The following is a 27655-nucleotide window of genomic DNA, read 5'->3' on the forward strand; positions in this document are numbered from 1 at the left end:
GGTGGCTCTCCTGCTCTGCCAAAACTTATTTGGAATACTAATGGATAATCTTCAAAGGGTTAATGTACTCTAGGGAGCCATGATCATGCAATGCTTGTTGAGATTCAACTTGGCCTTCAAGCCTATGACACTCACACATGAGTAACTCCTAGTAACCTCAGTTGGAACTACTCACCAGCAAGTGTACATACAATTAAAACCAGGACCTCTTTTCTTTTAGGATAAAATGGCAGGGTAGTTTATGATAGTCAATGGACTCCTAAAAGAAGAGCACTGTGGGTCCTTGCAGAACAAGAAGCCATATTAAATTTTACAGGCTCAAAGTGAGGGGTTAGTGGATTTTATGCTGTGGATCCAGACATTAAGCAGTGCTATGTGCAAACAGGTCTACTCTTCCAAACCAACCACAACTAAGCTTTGACTGCCATGCTCTTTCGAGTCGACAATAACCTATAATATCAACTCAACAATGCATGTTCTACAACTACATCTACTGCTACCAGTTACAACTACTACAAGTGCATGCATTTAGTTCAGTCCCACAAATACATAACACTCTAAGAACAGGCAAAGGGGATGTGAGATGTTTTACAAACAACAAGTGTTTTGTTTTATTAAGTAAGGAAAAAGTAATAAACCAAAAAAGAGAAAGTGTACTAAAATAAAATAAACAAAAACAAAATAAAAAGAGACATTTTTCAAGAGTTGGAATATGAGTCATTTCTTGAACCATTTCATCTGAACAAGCAAAGAAAACATGCAACCAGCTGCTACTAACAAGAAGCTGGACACAGAGAGAGGATTAATAGGTGTGGACAAACCTTCCTGCTGAGCGTGCTCAGAAGAGTGTTTGAGAGGAGTGCTCGTCCCAGAGCAAGAGAGGCCGGAGAGAATGCCTCAGAAACACCCTCTCTCACAGCAGCCCCAACCAAGCAAGAGAGAAAACAACAAGAACATAACTGCTCACACTCACCATTCAGGTCAGTAGCTCATGTTATGAGATGGGTTATATCCGGCAAGTGTAAAGGGCAGTAAGGAATGGCAGGCTTAAAAAGGAGTAGAAGGTCTAGCCAAGGCTGGGACCACCAGATGAGAGGCTGTGGACCATTTGGGACCACCTCTCTTGGGCTTTGCTATTAAGTGCCTACAGATGTCAAGCAGGTAGATTCCCTCCCCTCCCCAGGGCCAAGTAGCAGAATCTCTGGCCATTTCAGTTTTGACTTAGGCAGGAGAAAAAGAGACGAAGTCTTGAAAGCGCCTGGCAAAGGAGCAGACTGCCAAAGTTTTAGTTTTTTTTTTTTGTTTCAAATGGAACCCTGACATGACCTTCTCAACTGAAAGGAAATAAGCAAATTATATTTTCAAGAAACTATGATGAAGGCCAAGTTCAGACATCTAATAAGGTGGCAATCTGATTATGGAGTGGAGAAGCAGGTACACACCTCTCCTGTACACACATGTGGTGCTCCATGAAGGAGCCTGCATACATCATGGCTCTCTTTATGCTACTTTTCCTTTCCTCCCCCCTTTTAATAAAAAGAATTGCACAAATCAGAACATTATATCATGTGCAAATGTCCACATGAAATGTTCACTTCAGATGTTCCTTAGGGCACATGGAAGAGCAGTGGTGGATACAACCACTCCTCCATCAAGTGGAATTGTTCACCACCCTGGTGAACTGAGCCATAGAAAAGTCCTCAAAATAGGAGGAAATGTTCATTTTGATCCAGTGATGTCATGATAGCAAAGGATGCCGATGCACACGTTCATTATTCCCTTGCTTGCAAGTTAAAAAGTCCTGTCCCCTCCATTGAACTGAACATGGAAGCTGGCATGGACAGGAGCTCTGGGCATGCTCAGAATGGAACACAAATGTGGGGCTGATAGTGAAACTGTCTCAGATGGGCTTGTTACAAAAATAACGCTATCATGCTAATGCAACTCAGATTCTAATTCATTCAAAATGGGGAGCAAAAAAATTGCAAGGTGGTTGCAGAGATATAGTTGCTTGATAAATTGAGTCATTTTAGATGACTTGTTCTAAAACAGAGCATCATAGCCGATTTGGGAGAGGCAGCACACATACTGCTCACTCTGGCAGCACACATACTGAAAAGGATTTGGTAGAGGGACTCAAAGTGGTTCTTGAAATTATTATTGGAAAACTAACAATTCTTTGAGTTTCACAGAATCTTCGTATCAGTCAAGAAATTCTTTCAGTTCCAAAAAATGGCACCACAGAATACAAGAGATGAACCATTTTGGAACCCAAGTGATTTATTTTAGACTAGAAAACCTAAAGGTGTTCCTACCCAGGATCACTGATCAGGTCATGTAGATAAAACTTCTCTTAATTGTCATTAAAACAAATGGGATTCATTCTCAGAACAGCAACCACCATTTTCTGTTCTTTTTTCTCTCCTCTAGGGTGAAATTTATACCCAAAATGCCCATCATCTCACCTGCAGGCTACCAGAAGCAAGCTGATTGTGTACTTCATCAACTATTGTCATATCTTACACCTTTCCAAAAGATTTGCCTCTGGGAATTGTCCTTGTCTCTTAAGATGTGGGTAAACAACATCAAAACTGCAATGCACTTTTCCATATTAAGAGAGAGTGCATAGGGCCTGGTTTTTAGTTCAAGCCTGGACCTTTCCAATTTCATTCCAAAGTAAAGTCCTGGGCCCTGGTGTAGTCATTGTTCGAAACACCTCTGGCAGAATTCACAGAACCAGTAGTTTTACATTAGAACTCTTTCTCAATCTAGAAACATGCCGACAGGGTGAACAATAATAGTGCACTTGTGGCATTCTACCACTACTCCCTTACTGGAAAGAGGGACTGTGTGAAACCCAGTAATCTTTTCAGTAGGAAGAGATCCATAAATGCTCATTGAATTAAAAGGATGTTTTGCATTTTCACATTATACCTTTGTGCTCTTTAAGACACAGAGGTGACTAAGTGGTCACTTAAGTGATCTTGTATATGTGTTCTGAGCAATGTGGCTCTAAGCAACAAAAAATCGAGCCAAGTGCCATGGGCATCCCCCCCCCCCTTGCTGGTAATGAATCAGACCTGAGCACTGTTAGCATGAAGCAGATTATACTCCATTGGTCCTAAATATAATTCACTATCACAGCTTTGATGGAAAGAACTGCAAATAGAGCGCCATCCCTGAGCATAACAGGCTTCCTTGACAATTGAGAAGAGACTGCTTCTGTTTTGCAGACTGCCTTCCTCCTAGGAGATGTCAATCTGGAGAACCTTTCAAAACACAGAAGACATAGCAGGTGCCATACTGCGCTTTAAACTTGCCATTAATGTTGGTGTTAATTTTGAGTTAGCTTTAGTTTTGTATCACACATTAATTTGATCTTAAAAATAACAGATTTCAAATAATAATAATTAAAAAACCCAACCAAATAATATTAAGCAGAGAAAATTGGCTGATGGTCAGTTCAGTTGCAATGGACACCAGAAGTACTTTGATTAAAACAGGGCAACAGTGAAGATAAAGTTACTTTGACAGAACTCTCAGCTTTCATGGGAAAATGCATAATCTCTGTTTAAAATAAAACTAAAGCCATGTAGGGAAGGGATGTGGAAAATTGTCCATTCTTCTTCAAATAATAGATGAAATCAATTTGTTTTAAAGACAGAAAAACACACACAAAAAAAGGAAGGTAAAAGTAATCCCATCATTGTCTGGCAAATCACCCCATGGACTTTCCCCCAAGTATCACAACATTAAAACTCCTACGGATGATCCTTTGTAGCCCCACAAGCAGTGCCAGTTTGCATGGAACGGAGTTCTCTTTGGACTCTACAGAATTCAGGTCTTCCCCCAAAATCTCCTGGCAGACCTTGCACTTTTCTCCCCTTTACTTTGCTCCACAAGGCCTAGCCTAGTGTGTGCAGAAGCTCCACAGGGAAAACCCACCTCATCATGAGAGAACTGTAAAAAGCAATAACCATACATTTTTTTGCTATGTGTTTCCGATGTTTCCAATCAGGGGGGAAATTTGGGCCCCGAACGGAAGCTTCTAAATGGATTCTTCACCCCATCCCATCACCCCCAATAATACACAATATTAGCAAGAAAAAAAATTGCTGGATAAATACAGAAGACAGTACACAGTGCTGAACAGGCAAAAAAAGATCAGAAGCCATTAAACTGAAAAAGTGGCCCTTGGGGTTCTGTACTTGTGTAGCAAAAAAGAGGCATGGGCAAGCCTTCACAGCCCACTCATGATGGCCCCAAATGCTTCAATATGCCAAAGTGCTAATTTGTTTTTTTCTCATCTGAAATACTGGGAAAGAACTGATTGGTACACAATCTCACTTCCTTAACAGGAGTGATACTGAGATGAGGGAAAGAAAGAACCGGAAAAGGTTGTATTTTGTTTTTTTAATAGGTGGACTCAAAAAAAGGGTTAACATTTCTCATGAAACTTGGTTGGGAGTTTGCAGCAGGTAACAAAAGCTGAAATAGTATCTAAGCTCAAAGAACTTCAAATGCTAGCCAAACTCTTTTTAAAGTGCCTAGAAAAGTTTGTGCTCTTCAGCAGAGTTATTCTAGTCTATCCCTGGTGTAATGCTAATTGACTGAGACTGCAGATGGCATTCTTAAGCTAATTTATTCTTCTTACAACTGCTTACTTTGGACATTATATCAAAGTACTGGTTTATGCTGACCATATTTTAAAAACCCAAATGTGGTTTGACCTGCCAGATGTACCATGGGAAGCAGGCCAAGAGCAGCTAGCTTTCATTTTCTATCTCTTGATTTCATAATTTCATTTCCACCCCCATGGTGCCCTGGCCTCCTGACAAAGTGCAGCTGGCAGAGCAAATCCACTTCAGAATGTAGTTTAAGATTCTAGTTTGGTGGCCAATTGTCAAATCAGAGATTATACCATATCATATCTGCTTCAGAATGAAGTCTAAATTCAGAAGCAACTGGGGGACGAGAGCAAGAACTCAGACTTTTAACAGTCTGCTATAGTGGCAATCTGAGTCCAGCTGACTAGATCTTTGGCTTTACCAGTAGAGTGGGAAACAAAATCATACCTCTCCCTCTACCCTAGATTGCAGCTCTCATTCACATTAGTTAGACTTGGATTAACACAGTTAAGGATAGAGAAAAATGTTCTACTTTTCAAGGTTTTCTTACCAGTCAAACGGCAAAATATGACTGAACTGTCTGAATAACCAAACTGTTGAAAGAATCACTGATCTTGAAATGGGGACCCAGAATACCTTTGGCAGAGCCTACATCCTGATCCTAAATTTGGGCTGGTTCCACTTGGGTGGAAAAGTCCAGGAGGGTGCTCATATGAAAGCTGAGTTAATCCTTGTTTCTATATGACGTTGCCACCAGGCTGGCCCCTCCCGGGCATGGTGCACATTAGGCCTTTGAAGCTCTGCTTTAAGGAAATGTGGGGGCCTAGCCTGGTGGAAGGCCGCGTGGAAGGATGTGTGTGGGCGGGAGGGGACAAAAAATGCCCCACTTGGCTTCTCAGTGCTTTGCGGCACTGCGTGGCCAAATGGGGCATATTTTTGGTGTGTGCAGGAAGGTGGGAAACTTTCCATCACTGCTGAAATGTGTCCTCTGTGGGGACACAAGAAGCAGCAGAGCATGCTGCTCTGCCACAACGCACTGGCAGCACCCTGGAGTGGCATCACTGGTGCAGAATCACCCTTGGAACCCTTGTTGATTTAAAGGGATTTGTCAGTAGAAAAGCCAGCGTGGTTTGGGTCTTTCTGAGAGTGATGTAAATACAATATCTGTCTCAAGCATAAAAGTGGTACATACAGCCTGCTGCTCCAGAGAGTATAACTCAGGAGGAAATAATACATTGTTAGCCCAGTGCAAACTGTTGAGAAATGCAAACTCACAATCCTTCCTCCCCCTTTTTAAAGGTCCACCCTACAACACTCCAGCTTCAAAAGCCCTATCATACAGCCTAACAGCTGCTCCAAATCTTAGGGCCCCTGTTTGGAATAATTATTTTTATTTTGCAGGTTTTCCTGAAGATAAGCATGAGGAAGATCAGAGAATATGTTGGAGAGTTCTCGCCACAGAGCTTTTACCTGCCCCTGCATTCTGAGAGTAGGCCATGTAGCCGCCTTTTCCACAGGCCCCCCTACCTGATCCTCTCGCTGCTGCCACCGCTGCTGCCGCTACTGGTCCATAGGCTGCTGCTGGGAAACCTGGGTGTAAGGAGAAACAAGAAGGGTCAATGGGAAATTGCAACAAACAGCTACAAGCAAAGGGCCCAACTATGCGCATTGAGGTGCAGCGAGCAAAGACGCTCAAATCAGGGGGGGGGGGGAGCTGTCAGACTGCACAACCCATACTTGTTTCACCAGTGTCTGCTCTGAATCGGAGGCCCTTTGGCAGAAACGATCTAAATGTGCCAAATCTGATGGCAGACTGCTCTGCATCCCTCAATGCATCCCTCAAGGAACCATAGCAGATACACACAACTTGACAATCAGAGTGAAAGAAGGGTCTGCACTGCCCTCTTTCAACTATTTCAGGAGTGTTTTCATACAGGGGGAGCCTGTCCTCTGAAGGAATCTAGACCTCAGTCTGTTTATGTATTTGCAGAGCAGCTGATGACATCGGTCTACACATGAAGCTAAGTGAGGTAGTGGAATCCTGAGGGGGCAGAATGAAGCAGACCACTTCAGGCTACAGTCCGGGTATTGCTGAATGCTTCCTCATGTTAAAAAGCATCAACATGCTAGTTCTAATTCAGCCGGCTCCCATGTTCTGTCACCTCATTCTGCTGCAGGGACTGGGTTATTGTGGATGAAGCCAAGTTTGACGGGCAGGACTGTGAACCAACAGATTCTGATGGAAGACTCTGGGTGCCCGGCCTAAAGGACAGCAGAATCACATAGAATCATGGAATTGGGCCATACAGGCCATCTAGTCCAACCCCCTGCTCAACGCAGGATTAGCCCAAAGCATCCTAAAGCATCCAAAAAAGTGTGTATCCAACCTTTGCTTGAAGACTGCCAGTGAGGGGGCGCTCACCACCTCCTTAGGCAGCCTATTCCACTGCTGAACTACTCTGACTGTGAACAATTTTTTTCCTGATATCTAGCCTATATCGTTGTACTTGTAGTTTAAACCCATTACTGCGTGTCCTCTATGACATCTTGTGATTTTGATGTGATGCCCCTGTTGAACAGGACAGACTTGTGCATAGAAGTGCTCCTCTGCAGGCCTGAGCCACAAACTAGTTAATTTAGCCCTATTTGAATATTCTGCCACAAGCCACAAAATGTCTTCCTAAAGCTGTTTGCACCTAACAATTTTGATATCACTGTCTGCAACACCACGGCATACAGTTTTCTGTGAATGGAAATTCCAGTGGGTTAACTATTTTAGCCTGTTGCAGAAGAAACAAAAAGTTCCTTGTGGCATATTAGTGTCTAACAAATTAACTGAAGCATAAGTTTTGGGGTTCAATGCAACAGAACACTTCTTTTTTCATTAGTATAGATTCAAATGGGTAGTCGTGTTGGTCTGAAGTAGCACAATAAAATCAAAGTCCAGTAGCACCTTTAAGACCAACAAAGATTTATTCAAGGCATGAGCTTTGGGGTGCATGTAGTCTGAGGAAGAGTGCTTGGACTCGAAAGTTCACGCCTTCAATAAATCTTTTTTGGTCTTAAAGGTGCTACTGGACTCTGATTTTATTGTGCTACTTCAGATCAACACGGCTACCCATTTGAATCTACCCATTTTCTTTTTTCAGACTATGGAAAGAAGCATGAGGGGACGGAAGAATCTCTCTTGCTCTCTCTTTTCCGTACTGGCTACTTACATGTTCTCTGGAGCAACCAACCTGAGACTTAATTTTCTCTGTATACTTAAGTATGCTCCATCGCCTCTTTTTCTACTGAGCCTGCCCTGTGGGTTAAAACAAGACCTTAGGGAAGCAATATCTGAATTTAGAGCTGCACCATTAAGTTTCTGTTGCCTCACTTTCACTCCTGTTTAATTACAATGAAATGAACAAACAAAAGTTTTGCACCTTGTTTGCTTTCAAAAGGAAGAAAAGTTGGGTAACTTACATCGAAAATGCTACCTGACTGTTAGAAGTCTATAACTGTCTAGCACTGAGTTGGGAGAAATATCTAGAGAACCAGAGGAGACGTGGAAGAGACGTGAACTTGTACAATTCAACCTCAGCTAAGAATGAACTTGTGGTTTACCTGAAATGTGTGCCTGCCTGTCTTTGTGTGTGTGACATGATAAGTCTGGAGAATGCTACATCCAACCCTCAATCAGTGCTACATGAACATATCTTTAAGGAGACAGAGGTTCAATCCCATAATATCTCTACCAACTCCAGGCTTTTAAAAAAAAATGCTAATCTGATTTCTCTAAGATTTGGGCACAAATCCTAATTTGCTTTTATATAGAAAGCAGCAAGCTTTGGGTTCTGTGTGGCCTGTGAACCAGATTTCTGAGGTGAGAAGAAATAGGATTTACCAATTTTTTTACCAATAGGACCACAGAGTTCAACGAAATCAGAACACAATAGAAAAATGGGCAAATGAGAACAAGATGCAATTTAATAAAGATAAGTGTAAAGTTCTGCATCTGGGTCAGAAAAATGGAAAGCATGCCTACTGGATGGGGGATACGCTTCTAGGTAACACTGTGTGTGAACAAGACCTTGGGGTACTTGTGGATTGTAAACTAAACATGCCATTTTGGACTGTATCAACAGGGGCATCACATCAAAATCACAAGATGTCATAGTCCCATTGTATACGGCACTGGTCAGACCACACCTGGAGTACTGTGTGCAGTTCTGGAGGCCTCACTTCAAGAAGGACGTAGATAAAATTGAAAGGGTACAGAGGAGAGAGACGAAGATGATCTGGGGCCAAGGGACCAAGCCCTATGAAGATAGGTTGAGGGACTTGGGAAAGTTCTGCATCTGGGTCAAAAAAATGAAAAGCATGCCTACTGGATGGGGGATACACTTCTAGGTAACACTGTGTGTGAATGAGACCTTGGGGTAATTGTGGATTGTAAACTAAACATGAGCAGGCAGTGTGATGCAGCGGTACAAAAGGTAAATACCATTTTGGGCTGTATCAACCGGGACATCACATCAAAATCACAAGATGTCATAGTCCCATTGTATACGGCACTGGTCAGACCACACCTGGAGTACTGTGTGCAGTTCTGGAGGCCCCACTTCAAGAAGGACGTAGATAAAATTGAAAGGGTACAGAGGATGCTTTAGGATGCTTAGGGCTGATCCTGCATTGAGCAGGGGGTTGGACTAGATGGCCTGTATGGCCCCTTCCAACTCTATGATTCTATGATTCATTCCAGGTGACTGAGGGACAAAGTTGGCAAATTCCTCTGCGGAGCAGGCTCTGTGGATTTCAGGACTTTGGTCATCATTCAGGCAGATGACAGGGATGGAGGGTGGTGTTTTCTAATGCAAGAAAAACCCCAGAGACTGGCAGGTTTCAACTGTAAATATGTGAGACCACAGATTACCAAAAAAACCCCAACAAAAGATCAGGCAAGAAGAGCTTTTTTCAGAGTAAAGCAAACTGGGTGTTTTGTCTAGCTCTCCAGTATGAAGATGCAGCCTTTCTGCTTTCAAAAACACTGCAGGCCTTTACATGTTTTGGGAGTTGTTACAATGTAATGAAACCAAGAAGATTTATTATTAGGGCATGAATTTTATCTAGAGGCATTTGTGCAGTAAAAGGTTTTTGGCTGGAGTCCACTGAGGAAGCAGTTGCAAGTAAAATGCAAGCTTTACCAGTTCCTCATTTGGAATTTGGATTTACAGTGGGCCTGGCAAGGGGCCATTCTACCCCTACCCACCCCCCATTGTTTTTGAAACCAAATGAGATAGTTGCTAAAAACTTCCTGATTGCAGAGAAAAAGAGCTTCTGGGAAGATTGAGACTGCTAGTGCTGGTACTGAGAAAGGGCAAATCTCTAGGTTAGTTATTAAGTAAGCAGGTTGTGCTCCATCATTATGAATACAACTATAGAAAGGCCCAAAAGAAAAAGAAAGGGAGAAGCAGAAGACAACAGAAAAGAGACATCCAGAGTAGTAAGCCAGCTAGTTCTAATTCTATAACCATAGCTACATTTTTGCTATCAGGGAAAAGCCAAAGGACAGAAGAGAGAGGCTAAAAGTGTCTCTAAACTACTGTAAAATATCAATTAAGAGAGACATACTTGCATTTAAATATGGTAATAGGGCTGTTGGGGGGAAAAAAGACTCCAGGTAAATAAATGCAACATTCCCTCCAACTATTGTTTAAGCCCATCCCCCGTGCAAAGAACAAGTACACAAACACAGCCGGGCACATCCTTATTAAATGAGAGGTGAATTTGGGGGGGGGGGGAATAACAGTACTGAGTGCTGAAGCAACTGCCCAAACTGAAATAGGCGATCCCCTACCTGATGCTCACAAATTCCAACTAGTGCCTGGAAGTTCCCTAGCTTTGGACCTGTAGAACAGTGGTCCCCAACCTGCGGGCCGCGGCCCGACACTGGGCCGCGAAGGCCATGGCGCCGGGCCGCGGCTCCCTCTCCCTGCCCCCCCCCGCAGTAAAAAACTTCCCAGGCCGCAAGCTTGCGGCCCGGGAAGCTACTTACTGCGGGAGGGCGGGGAGAGGGAATCAGGGCCGGGCCGCGCCCGTGCAGGCCGCGCCCACTCGGCCCGATCCGCGGGCACGGCCCGCGGGTGCGGCCCGATCCGTGGGTGCGACCCGCGGGCGCGGCCGGGCGTGGCTCGCGGGTGCGACCCGCGGGCGCGGCCAGGCGCGGCTCGCGGGTGCGGCCTGCGGGCGCGGCCGGGCGCGGCCCGATCCGCGGGTGCGGCCCGCGGGTGCGGCCGGGCGCAGCTCGCGGGCGCGGCCCAAAGCATGGGCGTGGCCCGCGCGGGCGCGGTCCCTGCGGGCGCGACCTGATGCCCTGCCGGTCCCCAGCCTAATAAAGGTTGGGGACCACTGCTGTAGAATACAGAGATCAGTTTCCCCAGAGGAAATGACAGCTTCAGAGAGTGGCAAGATCATTGAGCTACCATCCTTCCCCAAATATTGCCCTCTCCCAACCGCCCTCTCCCAACCACCAGAAGTTTCCCAAGTCAGAGCTGGCTACCAGCCTAGCCACTATATTTTCTTACCCACTCTGAGCGAACTGGGAAGGGTGGGATATAAAAATGAAATTATTACTATCTGTAACCGCTCCTGTGGAGCGGTAATAATAAAGCCCTAAGGGGTAGGTGGGAGGAGAAAGGGGTGGGGCCTGTCCGTGATAAAAACTTGGAGGGGCCAATCAGGAGCCGTGAGTGCCACTCAGGGGCTAAGTGGCCAATAGGAAGGCGCACACAACGTGCCTCCCCATTGGCCACTTGGGCCGCCCTGGACGCGGCGGCCCTGCTCCTTTCCCAGGGCAAACCAGGGACCTTGCCTGGGCAAAAGGAGATGCGGCAGCCCTGCTCCATTCCGGCCACCAAGGGGGGGGCTTGCCAGGGGGGGGCTTGCCAAGCATCCCCACCAGCCTTGCCCCCAGGCCACTATTGCAGCCCTAGCTGCCGCTACTGCGGCCAGCCACCTGCCATTGCCGGTCTCCTGAAGGTGCCCCTGCCCAGCCAGCCAGGACTCCTGCCGCCACCGCGATGGACAAGGTAACCCCCTGCCACCCCCCCCACAGCCACCTCCACCCTCCCTGCTCTTAAACCCCCCAACCGCCACCGCTCCATGCCAGTTTCCCCCCTCCCAACAACCCGCCCACCCACTCCCAGAAGTCGCCACCACACTCCCCCCGGCCGCCAAACCACCCGTCTCCACCCCCCCGTTCGCACCCCCCTCACCACTCCCCCGCCAGACCCTATGCAAACCTTTGCAACCCCCCCTTCCCCCCTCCACTCCCAGTCCACCTCCCTACCTCCCTACCTGTCTTCCTCCCTTCTTCCTTCCTCTCTTTATGACTTCCTCTATTTCTCTACTTCCTCTCTCTCTCTCTCCCTCACTTCCTCTTTTCCCCCTTCCTGTCTTTCTGCCTTTATGCCCTACTTTCTTGCTCCCTTCTATCCATCCCTTTACCCACCCCTTCCCCTCCTTCCTCACTCCTTTCCCTCCTTCCTTCTTCTACCTTCCTTTCCTTCCTTATTCCTCCCAATCCACTAGCGCCTGCTGTATTTTAGCTACAGCAGTTTTAATTTCTAGTTATTAATAAGAGGAGAGGAAAAGCCAGTTTTACTAGAAAATATAATGAGCACTAGCCTTCCCCCCCCAGCCCTGGCAGGCCAGCTGAGGCCTGGAGAGGCCACAGCGGGCTTTTTCGGGAAGGGGGAGGAGTACTGGCAGGGGAGTACTGCTAAGAGGAATGGATCGCCATGTGGCTGGGCCCGACCCCCTAACCCGAGAGGTGTGTTGCTTAGCAGGGGCGAAAATTAAAGATGTTTCAGAAAGGCTGCCCAAACTCCTCAAATCTACGATCGCTACCCATTTGTGATGGTCCATGTGGGAACAAATGACATGACCCTGAATACCATCGCTCCTATTAAAAAAGACTATCAAGATTTGGGGAGGAAGCTCAAGCAAATGGGGGCACAAGTGGTATTCTCTTCAATCTTGCCTGTCAAGGGAAGAGGAATGCGTCGGGAGAGGAAGATAATGGAGGTGAATCACTGGCTGTATAGTTGGTGCCGGCAGGAGAGATTTGGTTTCTGGGACCATGGGATAGGCTTTCTTGAGGAAGGCCTACTAGCACCTGATGGACTGCACTTATCGAAACTGGGGAAGAATGTGTTTGGCAGGAACCTGGGGAGATTCATCAGGAGAGCTTTAAACTAAAGCCACTAGGGGAAGGAGACGATCAACATAGGGAGTGTATTGAAGGAAAACGATCGGAGGCAGCCCAACCGGCAAGGCCAGCTCATAGGGAACCAAAAGTAAAAGGATTCAGATGTCTTTATACTAACGGCCGAAGCATGGGCAATAAAAAGGAAGAGCTGGAACTTCTCATGCTGATGGAAAGGTATGATCTGGTAGGCATCACAGAAACTTGGTGGAATGATTCTCATGACTGGAATGTAATGGTGGATGGATATGAACTGTTCAGAAAAAACAGAATAGATCGAAGAGGTGGAGGAGTGGCACTGTATGTGAGGAAAGGGCTTACCTGTCAGGAAATTCTAGTGAAGGAGAGCATATCTACAGTGGAAAGCATCTGGGTGAAAATAAGCGAGGGGAAAACAAACAGTGTGGTGGTTGGTGTCTGCTACCGACTGCCTGACCAACGAGAGGATGTGGATGCTGCACTTTGTGAGCAGATTGAGAAAATATCCACGCGGCAGGACCTTGTCATCATGGGTGACTTCAATTTCCCAGATGTGTGCTGGGAAACAAACTCTGCGAAGCGTCCTCAGTCATGCAACTTTCTGACCTGCCTGGCTGACAATTTCATTGATCAAATGGTAGATGAACCCACAAGAGGTTCAGCCATACTGGACTTAATACTGACCAACAGGCAAGAGTTGGTGGATGAGGTGAAGGAGGTGGGGACCCTAGGGGTAAGTGACCATGTCCTCATAGAATTCCTTTTGAGATGGGGAGCCAAGGAAGCTTGTAGCCAGACGCGGATGTTGGATTTTCGTAGGACAAACTTTAATAAACTCAGAGACATGATGAGTGTCATACCATGGACGAGAATGCTGGAAGGGAAGGGAGCATGTGAAGGGTTGGGCGCTACTCAAACAGGAGCTATTGCATGCTCAATCAATGACTATCCCAGAAAGACGAAAACACTGCAGGAGCTCTAAGAAGCCTATTTGGATGAACAGAGAACTTCAAGAGGAACGAAGAAAGAAAAGGGAAATGTTCAGGAAATGGAGGGAAGGACAGAGCTCTAAAGAAGAGTACCTACAGGTTACTAGGCACTGTAGATCAATCATAAGAAAGGCCAAAGCTGAGAGTGAGCTATGTTTGGCCAGGGAAGCCCATTGTAACAAGAAAAGATTTTTCAGTTACGTGAGGAGCAAACGTAAAGTAAAGGAGGCAATAGGCCCACTGTTGGGTGCGGATGGACAAACTCTAACGGAAGATGCAGAGAAAGCAGAAAGGCTTAGTGCCTATTTTACATCTGTTTTTTCCCACAGGTCAAAGTGTTTAGGCACATCTAGAGATGGCCATAGCCAAAGGACAGTGTCTGGGTGGCAGGTTAACATGGATAGAGAGGTTGTCGAGAGGCATTTAGCTGCACTGGATGAGTTCAAATCCCCTGGTCCGGATGAAATGCACCCGAGAGTACTGAAAGAACTTTACAGAGAACTTGCACAGCCCTTGTCCATCATCTTCGGGACCTCTTTAAGGACTGGAGATGTCCCGGAGGACTGGAAGAGAGCAAATGTTATTCCGATCTTCAAAAAAGGGAGGAAGGATGACCCGGGAAACTACAGACCAGTGAGTCTGACCTCTGTTGTGGGGAAGATAATGGAGCAGATATTAAAGGGAGCGATCTGCAAACATCTGGAGGACAATTTGGTGATCCAAGGAAGTCAGCATGGATTTGTCTCCAACAGGTCCTGCCAGACCAACCTGGTTTCCTTTTTTGACCAAGTAACAGGTTTGCTGGATCGGGGAAATTCGGTTGATGTCATTTACTTGGATTTTAGTAAAGCTTTTGACAAGGTTCCCCATGATGTTCTGATGGATAAATTGAAGGACTGCAATCTGGATTTTCAGATAGTCAGGTGGATAGGGAATTGGTTAGAGAACTGCACTCAAAGAGTTGTTGTCAATGGTGTTTCATCAGTCTGGAGAGAGGTGAGTAGCGGGGTACCTCAGGGCTCGGTGCTCGGCCCGGTACTTTTTAACATATTTATTAATGATCTAGATGAGGGGGTGGAGGGACTACTCATCAAGTTTGCAGATGACACCAAATTGGGAGGACTGGCAAATACTCCGGAAGATAGAGACAGAGTTCAACGAGATCTGAACACAATGGAAAAATGGGCAAATGAGAACAAGATGCAATTTAATAAAGATAAGTGTAACGTTCTGCATCTGGGTCAGAAAAATGAAAAGCATGCCTACTGGATGGGGGATACGCTTCTAGGTAGCACTGTGTGTGAATGAGACCTTGGGGTACTTGTGGATTGTAAACTAAACATGAGCAGGCAGTGTGATGCAGCGGTAAAAAAGGCAAATGCCATTTTGTGCTGTATCAACAGGGGCATCACATCAAAATCACAAGATGTCATAGTCCCATTGTATACGGCACTGGTCAGACCACACCTGGAGTACGGTGTGCAGTTCTGGAGGCCTCACTTCAAGAAGGACGTCGATAAAATTGAAAGGGTACAGAGGAGAGCGACGAAGATGATCTGGGGCCAAGGGACCAAGCCCTATGAAGATAGGTTGAGGGACTTGGGAATGTTCAGCCTGGAGAAAAGGAGGTTGAGAGGGGACATGATAGCCCTCTTTAAGTATTTGAAAGGTTGTCACTTGGAGGAGGGCAGGATGCTGTTTCTGCTGGCCGCAGAGGCGAGGACACGCAGTAATGGGTTTAAACTACAAGTACAACGATATAGGCTAGATATCAGGAAAAAGTTTTTCACAGTCAAAGTAGTTCAGCAGTGGAATAGGCTGCCTAAGGAGGTGGTGATCTCCCCCTCACTGGCAGTCTTCAAGCAAAAGTTGGATACACCCTTTTCTTGGATGCTTTAGGATGCTTAGGGCTAATCCTGCGTTGAGCAGGGCGTTGGACTAGATGGCCTGTATGCCCCCTTCCAACTCTATGATTCTATGATTCTATGTTTTATTCAGCGTACAAGCAACATCATGAGAAGGGAGGAAAGGAAGAATGTAGCAGTCAAGCAGTTATTTTTCTAATTATTGTCCTTTCTTGGTAAACACAATGAAATTCCTGGTTTAAATCTTGCCTGTTCTCTAACTCTCCTGGTGGCCTTAGGCTAGCCACTCTCTGTCAGGTTCTGCCATCCATCTTCATAATGGGCCTAACAATGCAGGGCTACCTTACCAGGCTGCTGCAAGGAATATGTGAAGCACAGATATACTAATACTAGTAATACTAAATATGTGATCTCATGCTAGATGCTTGATTTAATATTATTTTGAATAAATCTGTTACATTTTTGGATGTGGGGGTGTTGCAATAACTTACCTTTTAGTCATCTGTTAACTTGGCCAAATGGACGTTACTAGTTTCCTTGACCGTTTATGCACTGGAGATTTCATGCCAGGCTTCAGGCTGGAGTTTTAGTCGTGGCAGGTTGCCCCACCTCTTCCTGCACCCACATAGGGGAACGTTTGGCCCAGTGCGCCTCATCCGTCCCCGATTTGTGCTCCTGCACGGGAGCTGGGGCAGTGACGTTCCCAGTATGTAAACCGTCTTTGTGAGAAAACACTAGGGGCCATTCCGCACCGGGATCCATGTAGCAAATTGTTTGCTGAACGAAAAATCGCCATTTTAAATAGTGGAATTCGGTGTAACGCATACCTGCCTTTGTAGTGGAATCCAGTTGCGTTTCTATCGTTTCCCACAGGGTTCCGGTCTCTGCAAAAATCGCTAGCCAGGAAGCTCTATTGCTAAGCTGTGTCCCGCCCCTGGCCGTCAAGCAGCCAATGGGCGGCCGTTATCATGCTCCCAAACAGCCCCCTTCCCTTTAAGGAAGGTTTATTTTTTTAAAAAAAGACACCCGTTGCAACGAATATGCATTGATTTGTTGCAACGGAGAGACCCATCCAGCTAGCAGGTGGTGTTTGAGCTGCCGTTTCATCGTTGCCACGCTCCCCCCGAGTGAAAAAAAAAATCCCCCCCCCTCACGGGTGCGATTTTCGGCCGAAAACAGTGTGAAAAATAAAGTGAAAATAAACCAGCAAATGGGCCTCTGCGATGCTTGTGCTTGGTGACTTTAAACAGAGGGGCTGCAGCCAGGGAAGCCTCGCTGGGTAAACGAAGGCTCGCTGGTGCGTTGATCTCCGCTCGCTCGGAGAAAAAAAAATGGCGATCGCTTCGCCGGAAGATCAGAGGAGAGAGTCAGGGGGAGGGACTTTGCAGAAACCGCAAGAATGGTAACACAGAGAACTTTCCCGCTAGTGTTGCAGATTGGTTGCAGGAGTGTAGCGCTTTCCGGAGGGTGAATCCACTTTTTGGGATTTCCCTGAAAGCGCTACAACGAAGCGCTTTTTGCAGATCGGTTTCAGGAGTGTTGCAGATTGTCAACGACGTTGTGCATAATGGCAAAACTGTAGCGATTTCAATTAGTAACCATTGTGCTATTTTGGACGAATGCAGAACGGCCCTAGGAATCCAAATGTACTATTACATTTCTGACATTGCCTTTTTATTTTAATAAATTTATTATTGTGAATATATATCTATATCTATATCTATATCTATATATCTATATCTATATCTATATTCACAATAATAAATTTATATATATATATATATATATATATATATATATATATATATATATATATATATATATATATATATATATATATATATATATATATATATATATATATATATATATATATATATATATATATATATATATATATATATATATATATATATATATATATAAACCTTTATTGGCATAAAAATAAGAGGCAAGTACAGTGAATATATTAGATATAACTCAGGGATATGAGGTTTATTTTGAGATATCTTGCTTTTCTCCTCAAAGTGGACACATAGTTTATAATATCAGCCTCCCCTTTTCCATGTAATCTTTACAAAAGCCCTGTGAGTTAAATTAAGATGAGAGAACGACTGGACCAAAATCACCAAGAGAACTTCAAGGTTAAAAGGGAAATTTGTATCTGAGTCCTTAGTCTAATATGCTAACCACTGTCTGTAACGACAGTAGTTTCAATTATTTGGTCACATATGAGTCAAACTGTACAGCGGTATTGATTGGCAGCATCACTCCAGGGCAGGGGTAGTCAAACTGCGGCCCTCCAGATGTCCATGGACTACAATTCCCAGGAGCCCCCTGCCAGCGAATGCTGGCAGGGGGGTTCCTGGGAACTGTAGTCCATGGACATCTGGAGGGCCACAGTTTGACTACCCCTGCTCCAGGGTTTCAGACAGGTCTTTCCCATTGCTAAAGATGCTGTGGATTGAACCTGGGGACTGCTGCATGCAAAGCAGATACTCTGGCAATGTCACTGTGTGTGATGTAAGCACAAGCTGAACCGTCTTTCTGAAATGAGTATACCACATTCAGTTCCATGAATATAATATAAACTAGCAAGAAAGCCCATTGTAACCAGGAATGAAATGGGCGCTAGGACCCAGGGGATACTGAGAGGTGCAGATCTCTCCCTGTGTCTCTTTTTCTTTCTCTCCCTCTTGCTGCATGTCATTCGGTGTGCCTCACAGCAGGAGATGTAGCAGGTAATCAGGGCTGGTTTGTAGGAGGGTGTGCAGTTTGGGGCAGCTCTCTGTCTCTGTCTCTGTCTCTCTCTCCCTCCATTGCAGCAGGGTTGGCTCTCTCTGTGTCTCTCTCTCCATGGCAGCAGGAGCCATAGCACGTAATTAGGGCTCGTTCTTAGGAGGGAAGCAGGGCAGGTCAGCAGCTAGGGCTCTCTCTGTGTCTCTCTCTGCCTCCCTCGCAGCAGGAGCGATAGGAGGGAATTAGGGCTCATGTTCAGTCTGGCAGGGCTCTGTGTGTCTCTCTCTGTCTCTGGCGCGTCTGAGAGGAACGTGGCTAGCATCCAGGGAGGTAGGGCAGGAGCTGTAGGGGCAGAGCCAATCACTCTGATTGGCCCAATTCCAACTTGGACATCTGGACACGTTGTTGCACAAATATATAGAGGAACCATGGATAACGATATGAGAATATACATGAAATATCCAAAACCTCATAAACAGGGGATAGTAGTATAGAATCATAGAATCATAGAATCATAGAGTTGGAAGGGGCCATACAGGCCATCTAGTCCAACCTGCTCAATGCAGGATCAGTCCATGTTTATTCGGTCAATAGACCCATATAAATAATACATCTATAAAAACTGCAATCAATTATAAAAGTTAATCGATATGAGTTGTGAAAAAATACAAGAGTATTGCTACATTAAAATATTAAGATAAAACAAAGTTCAAACAATTGTCGGTAGGGGGAAGGGTTAGAACATGTAAAGGAGAAGAAGGGGGAAAACCTTAGTGAAGTTAACTGCTGGGATAAGGAACCTTCTTGAACAGACCATTAACCCAAGTGATAAGAGGGCCTATCCATTACCTATCCATTACTATCATTCAGACATTCTTTTCGATCTAATTCGAATGAGATGTAAAGGAATTTTGCATACAGGGGAAAGAATGATAAGAGATCCTAGATCCTAGATCTAAAGCCCTTGCTCTTCCTTTCCTACTAGGTCCCCATACTGAGATTAGATGGGATTGCAAGGAAGAAAAATGGAAGGAGGAAGTGATCACTATGCAAGACCAACTTTAGCACTGAGTCAATGGTTTAGGGGGGATTGCCCTCTGAAGACTGGCAGGCTTGATGGATATTAAGCAAAATGGAATCTGTTATACTGAGAATACAACAGGAGGCCTTTGTGGTCTTACTTAAGCAGAAACAACAAGAGATGAAGTCCAGGAGAGCAGAATATTCTTCCATATTTAAAGGCATGCATGGGGTCTCAAAGGCATACATTTTCTGAATTATTTTATCCTTTATACATAGCTTAATTTTAATAGAATCATAGGAAGGGGCCATACATTCCATCTAGTCCAACCCCCTGCTCAACGCAGGATCAGCCCAAAGCATCCTAAAGCATCCAAGAAAAGTGTGTATCCAAACTTTGCTTGAAGACTGGCAGTGAGGGGGAGCTCACCACCTCCTTAGGCAGCCTATTCCACTGCTGAACTACTCTGACAGTGAAATTTTCCCCCCTGATATCTAGCCTATATCGTTGTACTTGTAGTTTAAACCCATTACTGCGTGTCCTTTCCTCTGCAGCCAATAAGAAACAGCATCCTGCCCTCCTCCAAGTGACAACCTTTCAAATACTTAAAGAGGGCTATCATGTCCCCTCTCAACCTCCTTTTCTCCAGGCTGAACATTCCCAAGTCCCTCAACCTATTTTCATAGGGATTGGTCCCTTGGCCCCTGATCATCTTCGTCGCTCTCCTCTGTACCCTTTCAATTTTATCTACGTCCTTCTTGAAGTGAGGCCTCCAGAACTGCACACAGTACTCCAGGTGTGGTCTGACCAGTACCGTATACAGTGGGACTATGACATCTTGTGATTTTGATGTGATGCCCCTGTTGATACAGCCCAAAATGGCATTTGTCTTTTTTACCGCTGCATCACACTGCCTGCTCATGTTTAGTTTACAGTCCACAAGTACCCTAAGGTCTCATTCACACACAGTGCTACCTAGAAGCGTATCCCCCATCCAGTAGGCATGCTTTTCATTTTTCTGACCCAGATGCAGAACTTTACACTTATCTCTATTAAATTGCATCTTGTTCTCATTTGCCCATTTTTCCATTGTGTTCAGATCTCGTTGAACTCTATCTTCTGGAGTATTTGCCAGTCCTCCCAATTTGATGTCATCTGCAAACTTGATGAGTAGTCTCTCCACCCCCTTATCTAGATCATTAATAAATAAGTTAAAAAGTTCCGGACTGAAAATCCAGATTGCAGTCCTTCAACTTATCCATCAGAACATCATGGGAAACCTTATCGAAAGCTTTACTAAAATCCAAGTAAACGACATCAACCGAATTTCCACATTTTTTTCCGAATTTCCTCTCATGAGACTGGAGAGCTTTAAAATATTAACTAGTTCTGTGCACAATCTGCCGCAAATACTGAAAAGCCAACAATATTGAACTGTTTATATGGTCGAACAGAAAAAAAAGAAAAACCAAATAAATCCTGATAACCTTTTTTCAAGTAAAAGTTACCACTCCCTATTTTTATTAGCCCAGAAAGGAGCTATGAGGCTCCCTGCTGTTTCTGAAAATTGAAGCCTCCTTTTAACGATTTTCCACTTTCAGGCAGGGTTAAGACTATGTATAGAAGAAGCAATGTTGGAAATGTCTGGGGCATAATGTGATTATGAGCAAGTTATTTTAAACATATATTGATTTATGGTCTCGGGGAGGGGGATGAATTACCATTGTTCTTATTTCTTCCCTTGCAAACCTGCTCAGTTACTGGAGAGCTGTAATTTCATCAGACATAATGCTAAAACTCCCCCTGCAAGAGTTACAAATGCTGAGATCTTACCTCCGGCCACCTATTGACACAGGGGAGAAGCCGGGCGGAATAGGAGGAAGCACTGGGTGGCCAGTCGCGTGCGTGCACAGAGCAATCATGTAGCATCACCCTGTGGCAGGGCGGGGAGACGCGGGCACTGGGCATGTTACAAGGCACCACGTTTAAGGAGTCCGGCCTCTTCGCCTAAGGCCCCGCTGGGGTAGCTTCCCTCCTACTTACCCAGTGATGTTGGGTAATACTGTTTATGGTTTGGAGTGAACAACTATCATATGTATTTGATCTCCATTTTGTCACAGCTTGAGGTTTGGCATGGGATGGAGCCTGCTTGGAGGGTGTTCACTCTGCGCATCGGATTCCCCAAGTTAGGGATCTCCTTATGAAGTGGCAGGTCTGCAAGCACAGGCTGACCCAGCAGGGGAGTGCCAGGTAGCCTGGGGTGGGACTTAGGTAGGTAGGTGCCTCTCTTTGGCACCCCAGGTTTTACCATGCTGGGTAGCCTGGGTGGGACCCATGGAAGTGTGTGCTTCCTCTTGGCACCCCAAGTGGGACACTTCCCTATGGTAGGAATCCAGCGGCAAGTGGACCACATTCTTGGAGGGTGAATCCGGTGGGCCCCAGGATGCTGCTGGGGAGCAGGTTATTGTGATTGGCTGACTGCAGGTCAGGCTCCCTCTCCCATGCTGCACCAACACTCCTGCAGAGTTGATAATAAAGCTGTAGCATTGTTTAAGCCAACAAAAATGTGTGTGCATCTTCCTTAAGCCCTAGTTACCCTCTTGCCAGTCAAATAACCATTGCACAGCTGGGTGATGCTAGCAGAACTTGTCCATAATACTGGAGTTTCACAATAATTGTCTTGTTCAGCCATACTGAAGGAAACATGAGGCCAGGAGAACACACTACACTCAGGGTCTTGGAGTAAGTTCATATTACAATTTCAGCCTATGATTCTGAGGTCTACCTGACCACATCCTGCAGACTGAATTTGACTATGGAGATGGAATGACCATGGACTATCCAGAAATGTCAATCCGAACCATCTCCTTTATTATAGTTAGTTTGGTGTTCTGGTTAAGATTGACATCCTCTAATCTGAAGAACCAGGTTTGCTTCCCCACTCTTCCTTGGGCCAGACATAGTTCTTTCAGAACTCTCTCAGACCCATCTCCCTCACAAGGTATCTGCTGTGCAGAGAGGAAGGCTGGAGAATGTCAGCCCCTTTGAGTCTTTTTCAGATACAAAAAAACAACAACTCTTTTTCTGGTCCTACTTGTTCAGTAAAGGTCAAACTACCTGAGACTTTTTAAATTACTGGGGTCCAGGGCAGAATCTGCACTGGACTTTTTATCCCCGGTGTCCCCAAATTTTAAAAAGTCATCTACATGTTATTCAATTTCCATTCTGATATTTAGTGCTTTAAATTTCCCCCCTGCAACATCTATGATTAATCCACGGTGACACTACCTTTCCCCAGCGATATTCAGAAGCTGACATAAGTCACTGCATTTGAGAAAACCACTCCACAAGCCCCAGTATTATGTGTATCTCTCTGCATTTTGCCATGAATTCCCTCCCCCTCTCCCACACCTCCAATGCTGATGTAGCAAAGCAGTCCGTCACTGATTGGTCAGGGCATCAGTTCAAAGACTGCCTGGTTCCCGGTTGCCATTCCCTTCCAAGACTTATTTTTGCCCTTATTTCCAAAATGACTGTGATCCAAGCCCATGTATCTATGTGCCAAAATTTGCTTGTCTTCCCCCTCAACCTTCTCCCTCCCTTGCTCGCTCAGGAAAAGTAAACAAGCAGCCTTTTGCTCCCCCCCCCGGCTTGTTTTGGCTGTAGAACAACAGGAAAGAAACCCTTCTCCAGCCTTGTGCTCCTTCAGTGATGGCTGGAGTTTCGTGATCACCGCTCCTCCCCACCCTCTGAGCTTCCCTAATCAAGCGGGATGGAGAGAGCAGCCACACAAGTGTAGAACGCAGTCTGTTTCAATTTGGGGAAAAGGAAGGAGGCAGACCTGGGTTCAAATAGATCTGAAATGTTCAGGATTGACAACAGAAAAAAGAAGTAAGCGCAGAACCCAGGATTCACTTTCCTGTATTTATTTGTTTCATTCAAGACTGGTTGGCATGATGCCTTACTGAATGAATTCAACATTCATTCATTCACATGGCCGCTATTATCTCCTCTGGAAGGCAGTGGCTGTCTGGGATCTCAGGTGCAGAAAAGGCCTTTGCCCATATACAACCTACCATACAGTCACATCCCACTCCTATGTATGCATATGAAGCTGCCAGACTGAGCCAGGCTAGTGGGCCATGTAGTCCAGAGCGGTCTACTCCCTCTGGGCAGTGACTCACCAGGTGCTTGCTGTTGGAGATCCTTTAACTGAAGATGCCCAAGAATAAAGCCTGAGACCTTCTACAAACAAAGCAGATGTTCTCAGCCAAAGACCCTAGCCACCAAAACAGCCATAATTCTGCCAAAATGTTCAACAGAAAATGGTTTAAGCATAAGGAACTTGCCTGGGTAACTGGGTTTGATTGAAGATCCCATGGTAAGCACTAAAAATCCATAGAATCAGATACAGGCATTACTGACCTTTATATGGAATCCAGCTATTTCTTTGTCTCCAAATGAGTAGTTTAACCTGTTTTTAAAATGTCTAATTGAGATGGACCAACAGAGCAGCCCTCATGGGGAATGTCTGTTGCTGTGTTTCTGATGAATTAATCCTATTAACATTTTCAACATCTGCCCAAGAGTGCATTATTTTGTCAGCCACATTAAAGTCCTACTGTATTCTTCAACGTGGTGAGGGGTGACCTGTGGAGGTCATGGCCCGCACGCCAATTACAGAGGCATGGGGAAGGACCTGGCAACAAACCTGCCAAGAAAATTCTATGGAAAGTACGTCAACTATGGTATGGTGTGGTAGGCCCCCCAGGCCACGAAGTACTGAACAAGCTAATGGGGAAGGACAACAGCTCACTACCAGTAACTTGGGAATTTATGATGCAGCTGGGAGAAACCCTCTGGGACACCTGGATGCCGATGTAGCTCACAGAGGCCTGAGTCCCCCAGCCTTTCTTCATATGTCTTGGTCTCCAAACCCATCACCATCTTTGTCTTCATCTTTGGAAAGTTTTAAACAGTGGCTGGAGAGCCATCTGATGGAGAGGCTGATTCTGTGAAGGTTCAAGGGGTGGCAGGTTACAGTGGATGAGCGATAGGATTGTGAGTGTCCTGCGTAGTGCAGGGGGTTGGACTACATAATCCAAGAGGTGCTTTCCAACTCTATGATTCTATGATTAATGAGGCTGTCATTAAAGAAGCTATTCTGGGATTCCTAGCACAGCACAAGTGTCAAGGCCTAGAAGCAAGGGAAGGGGGCATGAGATTCCCTGAAATCTGGTTGGGATGTTATCTCTTCCTACATCCTGTGAAGGAGGGGAGGCTGAGAGAGCCCTAAAATTACTGAAGAAGAAGAGTTGGTTATTCTGTGCCTCCTTTCTCAACCCAAAGGAGTCTCAAAGCTACTTATAGTTGCCTTCTCTTTTCTCTTCCCACAACAGACACCCTGTCCATTCATCTAATCAAGTGCCATCTCAGGCAGGTGACTTGTACTTGCATTTTACAGAAAAGTAAGTCTGAGAGACTGGCATGTTTCTAATGTAATGGCAAACCAAGCTTGCCATGATGTGACTGAGTCAAGGGATCCTGGCAGGACAAGGATGGGAAAACAGCTGGCAACACACCACCTTATAGCAGGGCAGCATTTAAAATACTGTCATCCTGCTTTTCAAAAAGGTCCAAGAAAAGGCAAGCAAAACGAGCATGGTATTGGGGCACCTCCCCTATGAAAAAAGGCTAAAGAGTTATAGGCTTTTCAGGTAAAACAAATGAAGACTGGAGAAGCATGATGTTGGTTTATAAAAGTATGCATGATATAGAAAGAGAAATTGTCACTCCTTTCCCCATAATAAAGGAGTTGATGAGCAGATTTCCCCCACAGTACATATTTTATGGAATTCACTCTCACAGGGCATATGGATGGCAACTGGCTTATGTAGCTGTAATAGGAGATTAGAAAAAATTACAGGTTCATCAATGACTATTAGTGCCCACTGGAGGTGACTATTAGGAAACTCTACTGGTTTTAGGAAACTCTACTGACTTCTAGATTTGCCATAGCTTTCCTCCCCAGGAGCAAGCGTCTTTTAATTTCTTTGCTGCAGTCCCCATCTGCAGTGATCTTGGAGCCCAGGAAAATAAAATCTGTCACTATCTCCATTTCTTCCCCATCTATTTGCCAGGAATTGAGAGGGCCAGATGCCATGATCTTCGTTTTCTTGATGTTGAGTTTCAAGCCAACTTTTGCACTCTCCTCCTGCACCCGCATCAACAGGCTCTTTAGTTCCTCTTCACTATGGCAAATCTAGACAGCATCCTAAAAGGCAGAGACTGCCAAAAAAAGTGCGTTTAGTCAAGGCTATGGTATTCCCAGTTGCAATGTATGGCTGCGAAAGTTGGACCATAAGGAAGGCTGAGCGTCAAAGAATTGAGGCTTTTGAACTCTGGTGCTGGAGAAGACTCTTGCGAGTCCCTTGGACTGCAAGGTGAACAAACCGGTCAGTCCTAGAGGAGATCAGCCCTACCTGCTCCTTAGAAGGCCAGATCCTGAAGATGAAACTCAAATACTTTGGCCACCTCATGAGAAGGAAGGACTCCCTGGAGAAGAGCCTAATGCTGGGAGCGACTGAGGGCAAAAGAAGAAGGGGACAACAGAGAATGAGGTGGCTGGATGGAATCACTGAAGCAGTAGGTGCAAACTTAAATGGACTCTGGGGAATGGTAGAGGACAGGAAGGCCTGGAGGATCATTGTCCATGGGGTCGCGATGGGTCGGACACGACTTCGCACCTAACAACAACAACACTGACTTTTAAGCAGGAACATATGTGATATAGGGGGATTTTGGCTTGCAGTAAACTTTTAAAGCCAGTGCTTTTCAGTTCTGTCTGGGGGAAATGTTCTGACAGTGCCTTGGGGCAGCAACAGCATTTGATCCTGGCAAAGAAAGGTCTGGATGGATGGAAAAATAGTTGTAAAAGCCCAGCCCACTATGTCCTAGGCTGGCACTTTCATTGCTTAGTCTGGAATGGCCCTTGACACAGACTGGGTTCCATTTAAAATTCAGCATGTCATTGCTTTGTTCAAGCTTGCTTGAAGAAGATGGTTTTTTATACCCTACTTTTCACTACCTGAAGGAGTCTCAAAGTGGCTTACAAACAGCTTTCTCTTCCTCTCCCCACAACAGACACACTGTGAGGTAGGTGGACCTGAGAGACTTCTGACAGATCTGTTTTTCAAGAATAGCCATAAAAGAACCACGATTGGCCCAGGTTCACCCAGCTGGCTGAATGTGAGGAGGAGTAGAGAATCAAACAGTTCTCTAGATTAGAGTCCACAGCTCTTACCTATACCAAGCTGCCTCTGATTGAGAATCATCTGAGCTTGTAGCACAAAAAACCTCCTTTCTGTTCTCAGGGTACATAAGTGCTTGCTGAATGCTGCTTTGCTCCAGCTTATATTGGTACACATTCAGCATCTGTGTCTCTCTTCTAAGCAAATAATTACTATGAAGAAGCGAGGGACAAACTCCACCTGGCCTCATTCAGAACTGGCCCAACAAAACAAATTATTGGTGGAAAAAGCCATTTCCATGTGCTCTCCTTTTTGAATTGGGCATTGTTATGTTCCTGATGGCGTTGGGGTCAGGAAGTCTGCCCTCACATCAAGACCTTCTAAACACAAGTGAATATGTGTTGCGTGTGTGAAATTGAATCACAACTCTTCCCTATTCGTTTTGGACTGTACCAATCACCTCCCCGTCAATGCGCTGAAATGCGTGTGTGAAATTGTGAACACAAAGATTTCAAAATTCCTAATCTCTGATCTCTGCAGGATTCTGCAGATATTCCAGGACAGACACAAGGGCTTGCAAAAACATTTCTATCATTCACTGGAGTGTGGATGGACTCTAATAATTTTGTATTCCTCTACATGTCTGACCCTTGGGGTGACGCCCTCTAGAGTTTTCATGGCAGACTCAATACGGGGTGGTTTGCCAGTGCCTTCCCCAGTCATTACCGTTTACCCCCCAGCAAGCTGGGTACTCATTTTACCGACCTCGGTAGGATGGAAGGCTGAGTCAACCTTGAGCCGGCTGCTGGGGTTGAACTCCCAGCCTCATGGGCAGAGCTTTCAGACGACATTTCTGCTGCCTTACCACTCAGCACCATAAGAGGCTCTTTAACAACCAGTGTGGGAGACCTTAAATGTTTCTTCTCTACTACA

General features: G+C 45.3%; 1 protein-coding gene across 27 annotated transcripts in view; it reads right to left on the reverse strand.

Moving 5' to 3' along the window:
• MSI2 (musashi RNA binding protein 2) overlaps positions 1-27655 on the reverse strand; it is an 833820-nt gene that overhangs the window by 100856 nt on the left and 705309 nt on the right. For 8 of the 27 annotated variants that reach the window (XR_013226808.1, XR_013226807.1, XR_013226809.1 and 5 more), the window contains 2 exons: positions 10245-10268; positions 6099-6218 (listed from right to left, as the gene is read on the reverse strand). Coding sequence is in view for 19 of the 27 variants with exons in the window: in XM_077312083.1 (XP_077168198.1) it covers positions 6099-6218; positions 10245-10268 (144 nt within the window). In the remaining 8 variants the exon portion in view is untranslated. Of the gene's footprint in view, positions 1-821; positions 3270-6098; positions 6219-10244; positions 10269-27655 lie in introns of all 27 variants that reach the window. The other 19 variants (XR_013226813.1, XM_077312084.1, XM_077312081.1 and 16 more) reach the window with 5 other exon arrangements.

The sequence above is a fragment of the Paroedura picta genome, chromosome 15 (assembly GCF_049243985.1).
Source record: "Paroedura picta isolate Pp20150507F chromosome 15, Ppicta_v3.0, whole genome shotgun sequence".
In the NCBI taxonomy this organism is placed as follows: Eukaryota; Metazoa; Chordata; class Lepidosauria; order Squamata; family Gekkonidae; genus Paroedura; species Paroedura picta.